At 30.5% G+C, this 15,747-nt stretch overlaps 1 protein-coding gene across 1 annotated transcript in view; it reads left to right on the plus strand.

The window, feature by feature from the left end:
- Nucleotides 1-15,747, plus strand: part of LOC129906699 (uncharacterized) — an 86,152-nt gene that overhangs the window by 56,733 nt on the left and 13,672 nt on the right. The window contains exons 2-3 of the mRNA XM_055982588.1: nucleotides 9,990-10,213; nucleotides 10,438-10,613. Coding sequence (XP_055838563.1) covers nucleotides 9,990-10,213; nucleotides 10,438-10,613 — 400 coding nt within the window. The remainder of the gene's footprint in view (nucleotides 1-9,989; nucleotides 10,214-10,437; nucleotides 10,614-15,747) is intronic.

Genomic DNA, 15,747 nt, shown 5'->3' on the forward strand with positions numbered 1-15,747 from the left:
TTTTTGTAAAAAGATAGACCTTGCCCAAAAACTCATACTTGTTTTTTTTTTAATCGTTAAAGCAGTTAGTGAGAAAATTATACTTTTCTAAAATTGGCACATATTATTACAGGTACCTATCGTTAGATAAGATTCTAAAAAAAATATTCCAATAAATACACCTAAAAAAAAAATTTGATAACAACAGCTATGAAATTAACATTTTTGAGTGACAAAAGTCGTCCAACAATTCTATGGAGTTTGGTATAAACAGCATAAGTCCATTTTTTTTCGAAAATGAGTTAAGTATGCAGAACTATTGCAAAAAAAAGTCTATTTTAGTTTGGTCTTATCAGCATAATTCTAAGTATACTAGTTCCAAAGATATTCAATGGCCCTAACCACACTTACTATTTGATCATAATGGCATAACTCCAACTTGTGCTGTTTTGACTAATCAAAAATGTTTAAACTTTTAAATAAGTGTTTGTTCAAAACAGCACAACTCAGTTCCTTAGCTTTTTTTATCAATGACGGAAGACGGGAAAATATAAATAAAACAAAAATAAAACGCTGTAAGTCCGAAAAATTAAAATTCCTTAAAAAAAAACTAATTCCAATATTGGCACTAAGGACACAACTTAAAATAATCTTATTCTTAAACGAAAAATAGTTTGGTCAAAAGAGCATATCTAACTAAAAACGATTGTATTGCTATTTTCTCCCAAACTATGTGAAGTAAAATCTTGTTGTCGATCAAATCATACATTTTACTTCGTAAAAACACAAAGCGCCTTTAAATTAGTACACATTAAGAGTTTTTTATTTAATATTTTTCAGTAATTTGGAATATGAGAAATTGATATGATTTGTATTGTTTTTATTGTAGCAGAAATTTTAACATTTATTTTTTCTCTTAAACTATATTGCACAATTTACAGAGTTATGGTATAAATCTACCTTACTACTGAAAATATTTTAAATTTTTATAACAAGAAAAAAGAACAAAATAAATAAATGACTTGAAGGAAAAGCTACATAAAAACCTTCATAGTAAAATGAGGGATTGATATGATAAATTGATAATTAAATTTTAAAAAAATATTCAAAAATGTGATATTTAAATATCATTCTGTTAATAAAAATATTGTTTTGATATTTTAATTATCATAAAACACATTTTATAGAGCATTTTTTGAACTCTGCACCATCTCCAATAACTGTTTTATACCAAGTTTGAAGAGAATCGATGCGAACCAAAAATATACTATATATTTTCAAAACTCCTCAGGAAAGAGTTTCGGATTCAAACTCAAAGTTCCTTATATGTAAGTGTTTTTATATCTATGAGGTGATAAGTTAACAGTCGTCAAATAGAAAATAATGAACAATAACAATATAATGAATAAAATTGCATTAAACTGGACACGGAAAGTGTTTTCTTAGAAAACACACTTTTCAAAAATGATAAACCCCTATCTGAAAACTTCAAACATTGAGTTTGAAGAGAAATCATGTTCTCGGATGGGATCACAACTCTCCCACTTTATTCATTCTCATTATGGCTTGACATTTTACGTTCGGAAAATGCTCAAACACTTTTAGAGAAAGGGCGTATATTTTTAGGACTACAGTATATAAATTGGAATTTTTTTTTCACTGAAATTTACATATATTTTATTTTTGTATTATTTGTAAATTTTTTTTAGAGAACATTAAAATTCAAAAAAAAAAAATTGTAAAGCCGCCATTTCACTTAATACATTGTAAGAATCTTCTAATACCTCGCATTAAACTTTTTGTAAAAAAATAATAAATCAGTTATCCTCTAATGTTCACATTACCTTCAATATATCTATCTTATCGGCAAATGCAATTCATTATTATTGCTAAGTATTTCCTGTCAGATTTCATTTGCATTTCCATTGCCAACAAACGATTTATTACCAATTCCACTTATAGAGAGTATAGAAAAGTAAGAAGCGTCCTTCTTCGAGACATATATGCATATAATATATAATTGCAATATTGTGAAGTAAAAAAAAAATAAGATGCAGTATGTGTCCATACCTAGGTCCACGCTACCTGCTGCTACATAATTTATGAGCGTAGACGACCTTCTGGCGGTTGCTATCTAATGAATCACTAAAAGGAAACTTGTCAAGTCTCCTGCTTATACACGTCATTGCCATTAACCCTGATGATGATCGGCTAGAGATCATCATTTGAGTGTGTGTTTGTTTGTGTGTGGCAAAAGACATAAATCGTTTAAGGAATTTAATAAAAATTATACACAGTAGTACACAGTTTGTGTTGACACTAGGGATATTATATTTAAAATAATGGTGTATACCTTGTTTTTTTTCAAACTAAAGTGGTATTTAAATATGCATAGAACAAAATTGCAAAATTGTCCCCAAGATGTATTAAGACTTGCAACTTTTAAAAAATCACAAAATTGAAGCTGATTTAGAAGAAAATTACAAAATAAACTTTCAAAAAGAAGCAAATACAAAAAAATCAAGGACTAGCAATGTTTTCTTGCAACCATATAGTTTATCAAAAATGTTCTTAATTAATCAAATATTAAAATAAAATATCTTGTCTTTCCAAAGAGATACATTAATGACAGAATAGCCCTTCCCCTTTTTTGGATTTTGCTTTAAAATGTTCTTCCTCGTTCATTTTGTGTCGATTTATCATAGCAAGTTCCTTAAGCACTTGACGACATGACGATTCAATCAATATCTTCACTTGCTGGTTGCTTATCAAGATTTATACCAGAACGCACCATTAAAAAGCTAAACACTTTTATTTTCCTCTTATGCTCGCTTTGATTGTGCTGTAGAATGTAGTGGAGCTAGGTTTTATTTTATTATTATTTTTTTTAGATTTTTCTTCTGTCTGCTGCTTCAATTCTGCAGCGTTTTATAAATTCTTGCTCCAAGAATTGAGACAATGATCAGATAACTATACCGCCGCTGTCGTTCTTTTTGTCGTGGCCACTATTCTAGCCAGCGGATACCAAAATAAAAGCATTAAAAGACATAATCTGATACATACATAATCGCAAAACGAAAGAGCTGAGCGGCAAACCTTATTTTTTTTTTTGTTTTGTTTTTGATTCTATGTTCGGCGAAGTTCTTCAGTAATCACGCTCACTCAGAAATATGTATATAGTTATATCTTCCAGCGGAAGGATTATATGGCTTGAGATTGTATAAACTATAGTGCCTCTGCAATGGACGACCAACACGACGGCAGACGAACGCAAATAAACAACTAGTTTTATACCTTAATTTTCAAAACAATTACGCTTTTTCCTTGATTTATTTTTAAACCATGCGACTGCGCGCGCTCACAGATAATGATAATAATGGATGCCGCCGCCTCAACACTGTGTATATGTCTTTGCTGCCTGCCTTGGGTTCGTTCACGCGACAATTGTCTGGGAAAGTGGTCGAATAATCATTGTAAGTTGACCATTAAAGGCGCATTGTTAAAGAGATATCTGCGCAGCACATAAACAGAAACAGAAGACTTGCTTTGTTTTTGTGTAGGCTTTGGTTAATATTCTTATAAAATGGTATTTAAGTGATGGTTTTTTTCCAGGCAGAGAGCAGAGAGAGGAAATTTGATGCCGATGTTGTAATGAGATAGCTATGCGAACAATTAGAATCTTTTTATTGCTTAACACTTTTACTGACTGTCTGACTGCGTCGCTTGATGGTTTTGTCTGTCTTTTGTTCTTTTTATTTTTTTTTTTTTTTTTTTGCCATCCAGGTGCGGTTGCATTTTATTAATGTTATTAAGTGCGAAAAACAAAAAACATGTAACTTCTGTTAATGAGAATATAAGATACCTACTCCTTTTGATGGATGAAAGGAAAAAAAAGATATAAACTGGTTTCTTTGTTAGCCACAATCATCATTGTAGGTTTTATACTCTCAGTAGTTGAAGCCAATTTGTGTAATATTTTTTGTTTGAAAAAAAAAATAAACTCAATTATTTTGCGGAAATAGTTAAATTATGAAAAGTCATGAACAATTTATGGTTATGGCTAAAAACTTGTGTTTAAACTTTAATATCTCATTATACTTTGACCTAAATAATAAATAATAACAGTTTGGTATTTGAAATTATTATTCTAGCCTTCAGAAAAGGGACATTATAATATTTTCTTTTAGCAGCCAATATTTAAAGGCGAGAATAATTTTCCAACAACAGCTTTTTTACTACCAATCAGTGCATTGCAAATACTATGTTCTAATACATACGTCATACACACTTAAAATGTTCCGTTTTTATTGATTTGTTTTGTTTTTTTTTTTATTTGGTACCAATTTATTGTTAGTTGGTAAAATATTAAAATTCTTAAATGGAGTTAATAGTTTTTTTTTATTATTATTCTAGCCTTCAGGAAAGGGACATTATAATATTTTCTTTTAGCAGCCAATATTTAAAGGCGAGAATAATTTTCCAACAACAGCTTTTTTACTACCAATCAGTGCATTGCAAATACTATGTTCTAATACATACGTCATACACACTTAAAATGTTCCGTTTTTATTGATTTGTTTTGTTTTTTTTTTTTATTTGGTACCAATTTATTGTTAGTTTTTAAAATATTAAAATTCTTAAATTGAGTTAATAGTTTTTTTTTATTATTATTCTAGCCTTCAGGAAAGGGACATTATAATATTTTCTTTTAGCAGCCAATATTTAAAGGCGAGAATAATTTTCCAACAACAGCTTTTTTACTACCAATCAGTGCATTGCAAATACTATGTTCTAATACATACGTCATACACACTTAAAATGTTCCGTTTTTATTGATTTGTTTTGTTTTTTTTTTATTTGGTACCAATTTATTGTTAGTTGGTGAAATAATAAAATTCTTAAAATGGAGTTAATAGTTTTGGTTTAGATAGAAAGCAATTAAAGCTTTAGACTTGAACATTTGGAATAAGATAATTAAATGCACTGACGCATTGACGCAGTGCAAGACTTTTAAGAACTTCTTTCACTGCTTCCCTTTTTATTTGCATTTTTATACGGACTAATGAAATATGGTCCTCAAATCAGTTGTGAAATTTTCACAGTTATGCTATATGACCCTAGAAGTAATATACGAAAATATTTCGGACTTAACCATTTATGCCCATACACTCTTCAAGACTCGTCCGTCTTATTTGTTTGATCATTTATCTTAAGATCAAGGCTTTAGACCGCTTTCGATTGGTTTGTACATTGAATTTTTTCCTTCATTTACCCTTAATGTGTTTGAAAGAATTGAAGTTAATAACCGCAAAGTTAACCTTTAAAATACTGTCGGCTTTTGTACGATACACTTGCATTTGTGGGTGTTACCAAAAACTACGATTAAATTATACATGGTCAAAGCTATATTATTTTATAATATTTTGGATCAATATACTTTATCGAAACAAACAATTTGCTATTAATATTGGATTCACCCCACATAACATGAACCAGTTATTTGGGTCCTTTCTTTATTTAAGGAATTTTCGACCTAAAGCCACTTTATAAGCATACATTTTAAACCAAAACTACAGTTTTGATGTAGATCTACTTGTAGTATCGAATTTACTATAGAGTCTTTTTTGTTTAATGAAATTTTGTAACTAATCTTCAAGGATCATTCACCTTGGTTGACACAGATTTTGTCCACAGATTTTTAAAATCATCTTTTTAATCAAAAAATTTCTGCGGTCAAGTTTTTTTCTACAAGGTATTGGGTCCCCTACTAACAATTTTGCTTCTATAATGCTTTACAGAAGCAACAATTGCATCTGTAAAGCTTTATAGAACCAAAATTGTTTGTCGGGTCTTCCTTTGTTCTTAGATTTTCTGGGGAAAGACATTTTGGCACCTATCCATTCTTCATATTTCAGTCATCTTTGAACCACTTAAGGGCCCATACTGAGAACCAAATTTTAAAATCCTAATTAAGATTTAGTGTTTATGAGATACTAGCCTTTGATTTTCTTATCTTCGAATAAGGCTTGAAAAAAAAATTAACACAACCCAGCCATAGTTTTTAATTGTATCGAGTGTATAAATCTTGCATTGCCATTGTATTGAGCTTCAAAAATTATAAATTATGACGTAATTATCGGCCGTAAACCGTTCTTACAGAACACAATTTTTTGTAACTTTAATATCAAAGAAAAAAAAATACTGCATAAATTAATAATAAATAAATATTAAATTATAATTGCATAAGTTCATAAAAAATGCAATGCATTAGCTTTACTGCGGCAGTACTCGACCCTCGAGTGCCATAAATTTTTTTTTCTGTCACTGAAACCGAATCCGAAGCTTATTTTACTCCATCACATTAGGTTTCCAACACAAGATTAAAAAAGATTTTCATTTCAGGGTGTAAATACTTTTTAAAGTTATCTAGAAAATCTGACGGGATCGAGTGAAATGGATTTCGGATTTAAATGGAATTTGGCTTCAGGACCAAAAAATATCTACATAATCAACATATATAGTCTCTTTGTGTGGCTTCAGCTGATTCCAGGATTATTGGAATCAGGCTTAAAGATTCCAGATTTATATAATTATCAGCTGGCAACACTGACTCTCTATGAAAAAGCAGTTAAAATATTTATGTATTTCCTAAGGAATTTCATTTCTATCCATTACACTGCCTCCTCCACTTATTGAAATGACTTACACACCAAACTTATAAACCTTTTAACCTTCCTATACCTTCAAGATATACACGGGAGCCATTCCATCATAAAAAAAAACAAAGTTGTAATTTTTTTATTAACTCAACAATTTTGATGGCTTTTCGTGATTCTTTTCATCCTTCATCGAATTCATCAGATAGGTAGTAGAAGTACCTCTACACAAATAGTTTATCACTGTGACTATGTGCTGATGCCTCTCCCGCAGCAGTAAGTTGATTATTTTTTAATTACAAAAAAAAAATTATTCACATCTTTTTTTTTATATGTACTCGAATATACTATAGCCCCTCCCAATTGCAACTCCCATTTGCCAAATAAATTATTTATTAATTACCCTTCCGACTCTCAAGAAGATTTTTTTTTTTTTTGATGGACCTAGAAGCTATAAAGTATTCATACGAGTTACTTATACTAAATAAAGCCACGGTGCGAGCGCGGTGGTGGCAAACGAAGTACATACATATATAGACTCCGGCGCACGTACTTAAATCAAGATCTGTCGTTTATATCTCCTTTGCAGTAAATTATGCGTCAAGGCATCGTTTTTATATGTATGAGAATATGTGTCCATACTAAGTAATGCCTCTGGTCATAGAAAAGGTTGATATATTCTTCCACAGCCAACTCTCTGGCATGATAATGTGTCTTGCGAAAGGTAAAATGTGTGCCAAGCTTGTTTCGTGTCCAGTGAAGCATTTTGGTGCTTTGTTTTACCAAAGACAACAACGAAGACGACGACGAAGACGTCGACTTTATACAATCGTTACAACTTTACAACGACCGACAACTCTTATACAAGTCCAAGTGCACTAGGCTAGGAGCAACTTTGCCTCGAGTGTTCTACTTGCATAATTACCTGCACTATATACACACTGAACCCCCACCTTTCCGTCCCAGCAACAAGACGCAAGTCGTCGTCATCTTTGTCCACGATTGGTTTCAAACTTGGGCATGGGAGGAAAATGGTGGGAGACATCCGAGGATCCCTTCCAAATATAGAAACAAACTAAGAGAAGCTGCTTCTACAGGACTAGTATTTTAGTCTTAAAAAAGCGTTTAAAACTATGAAAGTGGTGAATTAGGTATTAGGTTGATATAAGACTAATACTTCGGACTTATAAAAGACTCCTTAGGTTTCTAGCTTTTTTTTTTAAACTTGATACTGACTAAGAGCTTATTTTATATTTCGGGTATTTTCGGCATTTCGGGTATTTAGGGTATATTCCCCAAACTTTGAATTTAAATAAACCTAAACTAAGATCTGAAGATCTGAAGATCTTACATCTGGAAAACAACAAAATCCGGCAAACCAAAAAAAAACGAAAAAGTTGAAAACTGAAAACCTGAATCACAGAATCCCTAAAATCCTACACCCCAAAACCGAAAAAATTCTATTTTAATATAGGTAGAAAATTTAACCCTAGAAAAACAAAAATTCAATTACGGGAATTAGGAAAACCTAACACCAAACACCAGAAAATTTGGTCAACTGAAAATTGAATTGGTGTCAAATACCCAAAAAAAATCCATAAAAAAATTATTAAACATTCAAAAAATCTTGAAAACTGAAAAACCCAAAATTCTAGAACCCCTAAAGAGAAAAAAAACTCTATATGAAGAAGTTACAACAAACTCAGAAATACCCAACATTTCAAAACGCACAACTAATTCCCTAAATTTTTAATACAGATATTCATATCGATTGAGGTCTAAATACGAAAAACTCGAAAATCGATGCTTTTAGTGCCAGAAAATCCAAAATCTTAGAAATCATTTAAGGATAATGGAAAATTCAAACAAAAATACGAGGGGCACAAATTTTCCAAATCCCAAAATTTAGACAACTCTTAGTCCCAAAAAAGCACCCATTAAAAAGAAAGAAAATATGGTACCTATTTCAAATTACAAAAAATAATCAAAACATTTTAAGTAAATCCAACTACCTACCCCAAAACATCTTGCTCTAAAAAACTATTTAAAACCCAACTCCCAAAAATCAGCCTTTGGTGCCTGATTTTTGAAAACCAATGACTCGATAGATTAAAATCTTAATCTACTGAAAATCAAAAATCCAGCAAACCTCAAAAATTCCAAAACCCTATTTTATAGATTTAGGGCTAGTTTGTTCATACTTGATTGTTATCATTTAGTCAAGGATTTTGCTTGGGATAATCCTTGATTAAAAGAAAATCGAGTTTGAAAAAACAGGCACTTAGGGTATTTAAAGTTTTGATGATTCTTGATTGGGGACAAATTCCTAAAAACCCAAAACCTCGAATACCAAAACCCAGAAAATCTAAAATTATAAATCTCAGAAACCATAATTCCGAAAACCCGCACAATATCTTTAACCCAATACCTATTTCGAAAATCTAAAATCCCAAGTACACAAAATGTCCCTTCCCCGAAATCCAGAAAATCTCGCATTATGTCAAACAAGAACACAAGAAAATCAAAAATTAAGAAAACCCAAAATCTAGTGGTAATGGTAACTAAAAACTTCAAAATCTTTAGCTGCCAAAAACCAAAGTCAAACTATTTAAATCTAACCAGCTCTTTAAAAAATAAACAAATAAATAGTATACATCAAAAAAAAATTGATATTTAAATTTAAGAAATCTCAAGTCACAATGTCCCAATAACCCAAAATCTCAAAAAGGTTTTTACCCAAACTCGAACTTTATTTTATTTTGGAATTTTAACCAATAGGGATCAAGGGTTGTTAGCGTTTTCAAATTTACATATATTGTTTGGAGTCTGAATTCCATAAACTCAAAATCCGAAAATTCCTAATATCTAAGGTCAAAATCCCAAAAAAATCAAGATTTCAGGAACCCAACTCCTCAAAATATAAAATCTCGAAAACCCAAAATCCAGTATAAACCTTGAATTACAAAAAACAATAAATCCAAAAATTGGAAAGTTTGAAAAAAAAATTTCCAAAAAATCAAAATTTTCAAAGCAAACCTAGATTCTGAATAGCACGTTTAAAAGAAAAAGGGCTGGAACTGAAACAAAACACAAACATTTTTAAATTTTGGATTTCAACATATTGAGATTTTTGGTGAAATCAGTAAATTTTTTTGCTACGGAATTTTAGAACTATGAATTTTTTTTGATTCCAATCAGCTCCTAGTTTTGAAATATACATTAAAAATTCTCTAAATGGGGTAATGCTTGAGCAAAACTATGCAACCCCTTCGTACATTTAATTTATTCTCAAAATCCAGTCTAACCAGTGCGTTTTTTTCTCTCTCTCTCTCTTTTTCATTTCAATAAATAAAGGTTCACACAAGGTCCACTGCACTGAGGATTTAATGCGTGTTGAAATTGGCATCCCAGATAGCATAAATGACAATAAAACCAAACCACAAATCTATTTGGAAGGCCTCAAGGGATATCCCGATGTTAGATGTCAACCGTATATAAATGGCAGTCTTGCTGAGTTCCGACTTTCGCTGAAGGACTTTTATGAGTGTGGAGTAACGAGAATGCTTAACAAATTAACGGTAAGTTTGTAACATAAACTAGAGACTAGATTCTCAAGTTATATAAATCCTGTTTTGTCATTAGAATATTATACCAACAGAAAAATATCCTCATCATAAGGATGATGATGATGATAATAATGATCATTATGATCGTTATATCTCATCAATACCTACTTAACCATCTTGATGAAAATTCTTGTTTTATGTTTCGACTAATTTTCTATGTTTTTTCTATTTTTAAGGGTAAAAAAGTCTATTACCACAAAATCATCATTGAAGATGCGAAAAGCAAGGAGATCGTTAGTGTGAAGTGCATCACAACTGGGCCGGTTTATAATGTTATGATGAATGAAACTAATCAGCAACATCATGGAATCGTTCGGCGAGACGTGTTACCAGCTGGTTTTCAAGAACCTGAGTAAGTTTTTTTTTTTTGTGTTTTATTTTCTTAAGCAGAAGCAAGTTTGTGTCTTTTTTGTTTTTAGTCTTGTGGGTATTATAGTCCATCAGATAAATTTTGTTAGTACAAGAATTTTCCAGTTTTTTTCGCATTTTATTTTGTTTATTTTTTGTGTGTTTTGGTTGAAAGAAGAAAAATTGTTTGGCAAATTAACTCTTGAGTTTGGAATTTTGTTACTTTGTTAGATTTGAATTTATTTGAATGGAATTTACAATTTGAAAAATGATGTAGACAATTAAATCTTGATAATTCTTTGTTGACATATTGACAAGTTGTTTTGTAGAGTAGAGTGGATCTATAATCAATAAATTTTAGGAGCAAATTCATAATGCACATTCCTTATGAATTTTTAAATTGAGAAGAATGAGGTAAAATTTGCAAAGTATGTGAAAGACGTATCAAATATAAAATGTACCATGTACCTGCTGTATAAGAGTTACATAAGAAGGTAAAAAAAGTTACAAGTTCTGCCAGTAAATTTTTTTTTCTACAACGTAGTACAAAAACGTTCCTGCCCCCATAGGCGGTATTACCTCCACTTCCCCTACATCAGGAAACAAAAATTACAAACCTATTTTTTTTTATTTTTGTCAAGAATTAAATCAAGGAATTGGTTTGACTTACGAAAGCTAGTGTGATAGCCTTGTGAACAGAACTAGAACCACCTCTGTTTTTAATGGTTTAAGTCTGAACCACGTTTAATGAGCACGTTAAGATCATTCTATAGGAAATCCTTTAAAGTGTTTAGATGCTTTCCTGCGACGGCAATCGCAAAGTCATCAGCATAGGCTAGGTTCTAGGTAGTCACTTTATGCTTTATAGTCATTTTCCTCCAGTGAAATAAGAAGATTGTTGGCTACTAGCATTGAATAATTACAAATAGAAGTGACACCGCAGATTACTCATGCGACTATAAGAGTACCGGAAGATAGATGAACTACAGGTTTGCGCCTCAACTATCATGTATTTTCGAGTTGAGTCTTAACTAATATTTTTTTGAAACCTTCCCAAGTAACAATTTCAAACCTCGGTTACAAAATAACCAAAGTTATAAAATAACTGCAAATAACCGCGGTCAAAAAGCGGCTATAAACGGGTTGTTAAAAGTCTGTGGTTAATTTTAGGTTAGAAAAAAAACCCAGTATTTTCGAAGGTTTGTTTTGGGTTAAAATTATACGTAAAATAAACTTTTTAGTCATAAATTAGTTTAAAAAATTCCATTTTTAAACTAAGGAAATATTTTGGCTATTTATTTACTTTTATTAAACCCAGGTTACATTCTTGTTATTTTTTCAACCCAATTTTTTTGGTTAAATTATAACCTCAGTTTGAAGTTGGTTTTAAAATAACCAAATTTCTTCAAAAGTTTCGGAAAAGTATTTAAATAACTCGTTTTTGACACAAAGTCATAAATAAGTTTTTAAATAACTTCTAGTTTTGTGTTTTAAGGGTTAAAAAATAACCAAATTTTGGCTCCAAGTTTGAAGTAAGTATTTTAATAACTTTTTTTTTCGCACAAAAAGTTTTTTTTTAAGTTAGAATTTAACCAAATCTGATCCCAAAGTTTTAAGTAAGTATTTTAATAACTCTTTTTTTACCCAAAAAGTTATTTATAGGTTATAAATTAACCAAATTTTATCTATAGTTTGAAACGAGTTTTTAAATTACTCACTTTAAGATGGAAGTTGTTTATTGGTTTAAAATTAACCCATTATAGAACCTAAGTTTAAGGTGAGTTTCTAATTAACTTCTTTATTTTTGTCTTTTATGGGCTAAAAAATAACCAAATTTTCATTACAAGTTTCAAGTAAGTATTTAAATAACTCCTTTTTTACACAAAAAGCTATTTATAGACTAGAAATTAACCAAATTTGACCTTAAGTTTGAAACGAGATTTTAAATTACTGACTTTTTACCATTAAAGTTGTTTATTGGTTTAAAATTAACCCATTATAAATCTTAAGTTCAAGGTGAGTTTCTAATTAACTTCTTTATTTTTGTCTTTTATGGGCTAAAAAATAACCAAATTTTCATTACAAGTTTCAAGTAAGTATTTAAATAACTCCTTTTTTACGCAAAAAGCTATTTATAGACTAGAAATTAACCAAATTTGACCTTAAGTTTGAAACGAGATTTTAAATTACTGACTTTTTACAATGAAAGTTGTTTATTGGTTTAAAATTAATCCATTATAAATCCTAAGCTTAAAGTAAGATTTTAAATAACTACTATAAGTACGTATAAGTTTTTAATCAACTCGTTATTTACCTTTTAACAACCCTGGCAATTTTTCAACTAAGTTCCAACCCATTTTCAACTAACCAACAACTCTCCACACATACACATTCACCATACTCGAGCGTCGCGCGTCGCCCATCATATTTTTGTCTCTCATTTTTCTCAGATCTCTCAGTATTCTTTTGTGGCTGGTGGTAGCAAGTTATTGTGCGAGAAAGTTTTTGTGAAAAAATATAAATTAAATAAAAAAAAATATCTGTCTGTGAAAAATTATTAAGAGGTAAGTTATTTGTTTATAATTTATTTTAAATATTGTTATTTGTTTATAATTTATTTTAACCCTTTGCTTCCTAGTGGTTTCAGCATGATACCACCTATTAATTACTTTGTTAGTTTTTTTTACTACAAAATGGACTTTTCCTTTTGTACTCTCAGCTCAAAACATTCCTTATACAATGTTATTACTAGTACAATCATTATTTTTTTCATTTTAGTGTGTTGTTAGAAAATATCAAAACTTTTTTTCAAGATATTTGTATTTTTTTCCGGGAGCGAAGGGTTAAATATTAAATATTGTTTAATAAATAACTTCAGAGTATAAAAAATAACTTCTGAGTTTGAAAAATATCTTCTGAGTTTGGAAAATAACTTCTGAGTTTGAAAAATATCTTTTGAGTTTGGAAAATAACTTCTGAGTTTGAAAAATATCTTCTGAGTTTAGAAAATAACTTCTGAGTTTGAAAAATATCTTCTGAGTTTAGAAAATAACTTCTGAGTTTGAAAAATATCTTCTGAGTTTAGAAAATAACTTCTGAGTTTGAAAAATATCTTCTGAGTTTGGAAAATAACTTCTGAGTTTGAAAAATAACTTGAGAGTAGGCATACAGATAACTTAGCGCGTCTTTTCATTTGTCTTTCTCATTCCGCGTTATTATTCCAAGCTTGACTGTTGATAAAATCACTATAATAAAAATGTATTCTATCATTAAAAATAAAATTTGTAGTAGAACTACTTTTAAAAGAAAAGTTAAAAAAATAATATTAGAAATGCGTGAAAAAGAAAGAATTAAAAATCTTGAACAAGTTTTTCTTAGCAAGAGGTTATTTGAAGTGCAGCAACACCTTTCGGAAAATGAAATAAGTGCTAATTGTGAACAAGGTTTTTCTAACACGAAATTTGAAGAGTTGCAACACCTATCGAATATTATTTCTGAACATGAAAGTGACAGTGAAAATTCTGGAAACAATTGTGTCGCTGTCTCAACTAATTTTGAAGCTATTCCAGAAAATTTAAAAAAAAACTTAGTATTATGGGCTATTCAGCATAACATATCGAATATTTGCTTGCGTGATTTGCTTAACATTTTGCATAATTCTCATCCTTATTTGCCATTAGACCCTCGAACATTATTACAAACTCGCGTTTCCCTTGAGAAAATTTTTATCGAAGTTCCACCTGGTAGATACTGGCATTTCGGTTTGGTTCGCGCTCTTACTAAGGTTTTTGAAAGTGTTCAGACATGTCAAACAGTAATATTCTTGGACTTTAATATTGATGGGATTCCTGTTAGCAAAAGTTCAAAGGGCCAATTTTGGCCTATTTTGTGTTCACCAGATGGTTTTCGTGTGCCGCCGCTAGTAATAGGTGTTTACTACGGAATGGCAAAACCTTCAAGTGTTAATGAATTTCTGCGATTATTTCTTGAGGAGGCTGTTAACATTGATGATTTGAACATTGGTTCCAAAAAAATAAGTTTTAAAATCAGGAATTTCATCTGTGACGCCCCCGCTCGTTCTTATTTAAAAGGAATCAAAGGGCATAATGGTTATTTTGCTTGTGAAAGATGTAATGTAGAAGGGGATTATAATTACAAATCTCACCAAATGTGTTTTCCAAACCTATCAAAATCACTTCGCACGAATGATTCTTTCCGGGCTGGGATACACGAAGATCATCATACGCAACCATCTCCATTAGAAAAACTTCCAATAGATATTATTATGAATTTTCCTCTAGATTACATGCACTTGTTGTGCTTAGGTGTCATGAAAAAATTGTTGGTTACATGGATTAAGAATAGAACCCTTAAAACAAAATTCTCGGCAAAAAACATTGAGAGAATCTCTAAGACCTTAGTATCACTACGAAAATATGTTCCATGCGACTTCAATAGAACACCTCGTGGACTTGATGTGATAAGCTTTTGGAAGGCCACTGAATTTCGTATGTTTTTGTTGTACTTAGGTCCGGTTGTTTTGCAAAATGAAACTCATGAAGAAGTATATGCCAATTTTATGGAACTACACTGTGCTGTTTCAATATGTTTGAGTAAAAATAAACAAGTTTTTGTTGATGTCGCACAGAGTCTGTTCAAATCATTCATATATAACTTTTCTAGTATCTATGGAGCTGAAAACATAAGTTATAACGTTCACAATTTATATCATGTCGTAGATGATGTTAAATACCATGGACCTTTAGATAATATAAGTGCTTTCAAATATGAAAATCGTTTACAATATTTAAAACGTCGAATAAGATCTGGAAACAGACCCCTGGAACAAATTGCAAATAGGATTATCGAAGATTTTGAGAATGTAGATCTAATTGATGTAGATGAAAACAAAACTCCTATGCTTTATATGAAAGATAGGAATAAAATATGCAAAATTAAACACTGTGTTGGAATCTATAGAGCAATTCAGCTTCAACATTTTGTTTTGAAGTCGTCACTTGCAGATAGTTACTTCTTAACAAACTCAGAAGAAATTGTTAGAATGGAGTTTGCAACATATCGACATGGCATCCCAGTTATCTATGGTTCAAGCTTAAAACAAAAACAAAATTTTTACG

Source organism: Episyrphus balteatus, chromosome 1, assembly GCF_945859705.1.
Source record: "Episyrphus balteatus chromosome 1, idEpiBalt1.1, whole genome shotgun sequence".
NCBI lineage: Eukaryota > Metazoa > Arthropoda > Insecta > Diptera > Syrphidae > Episyrphus > Episyrphus balteatus.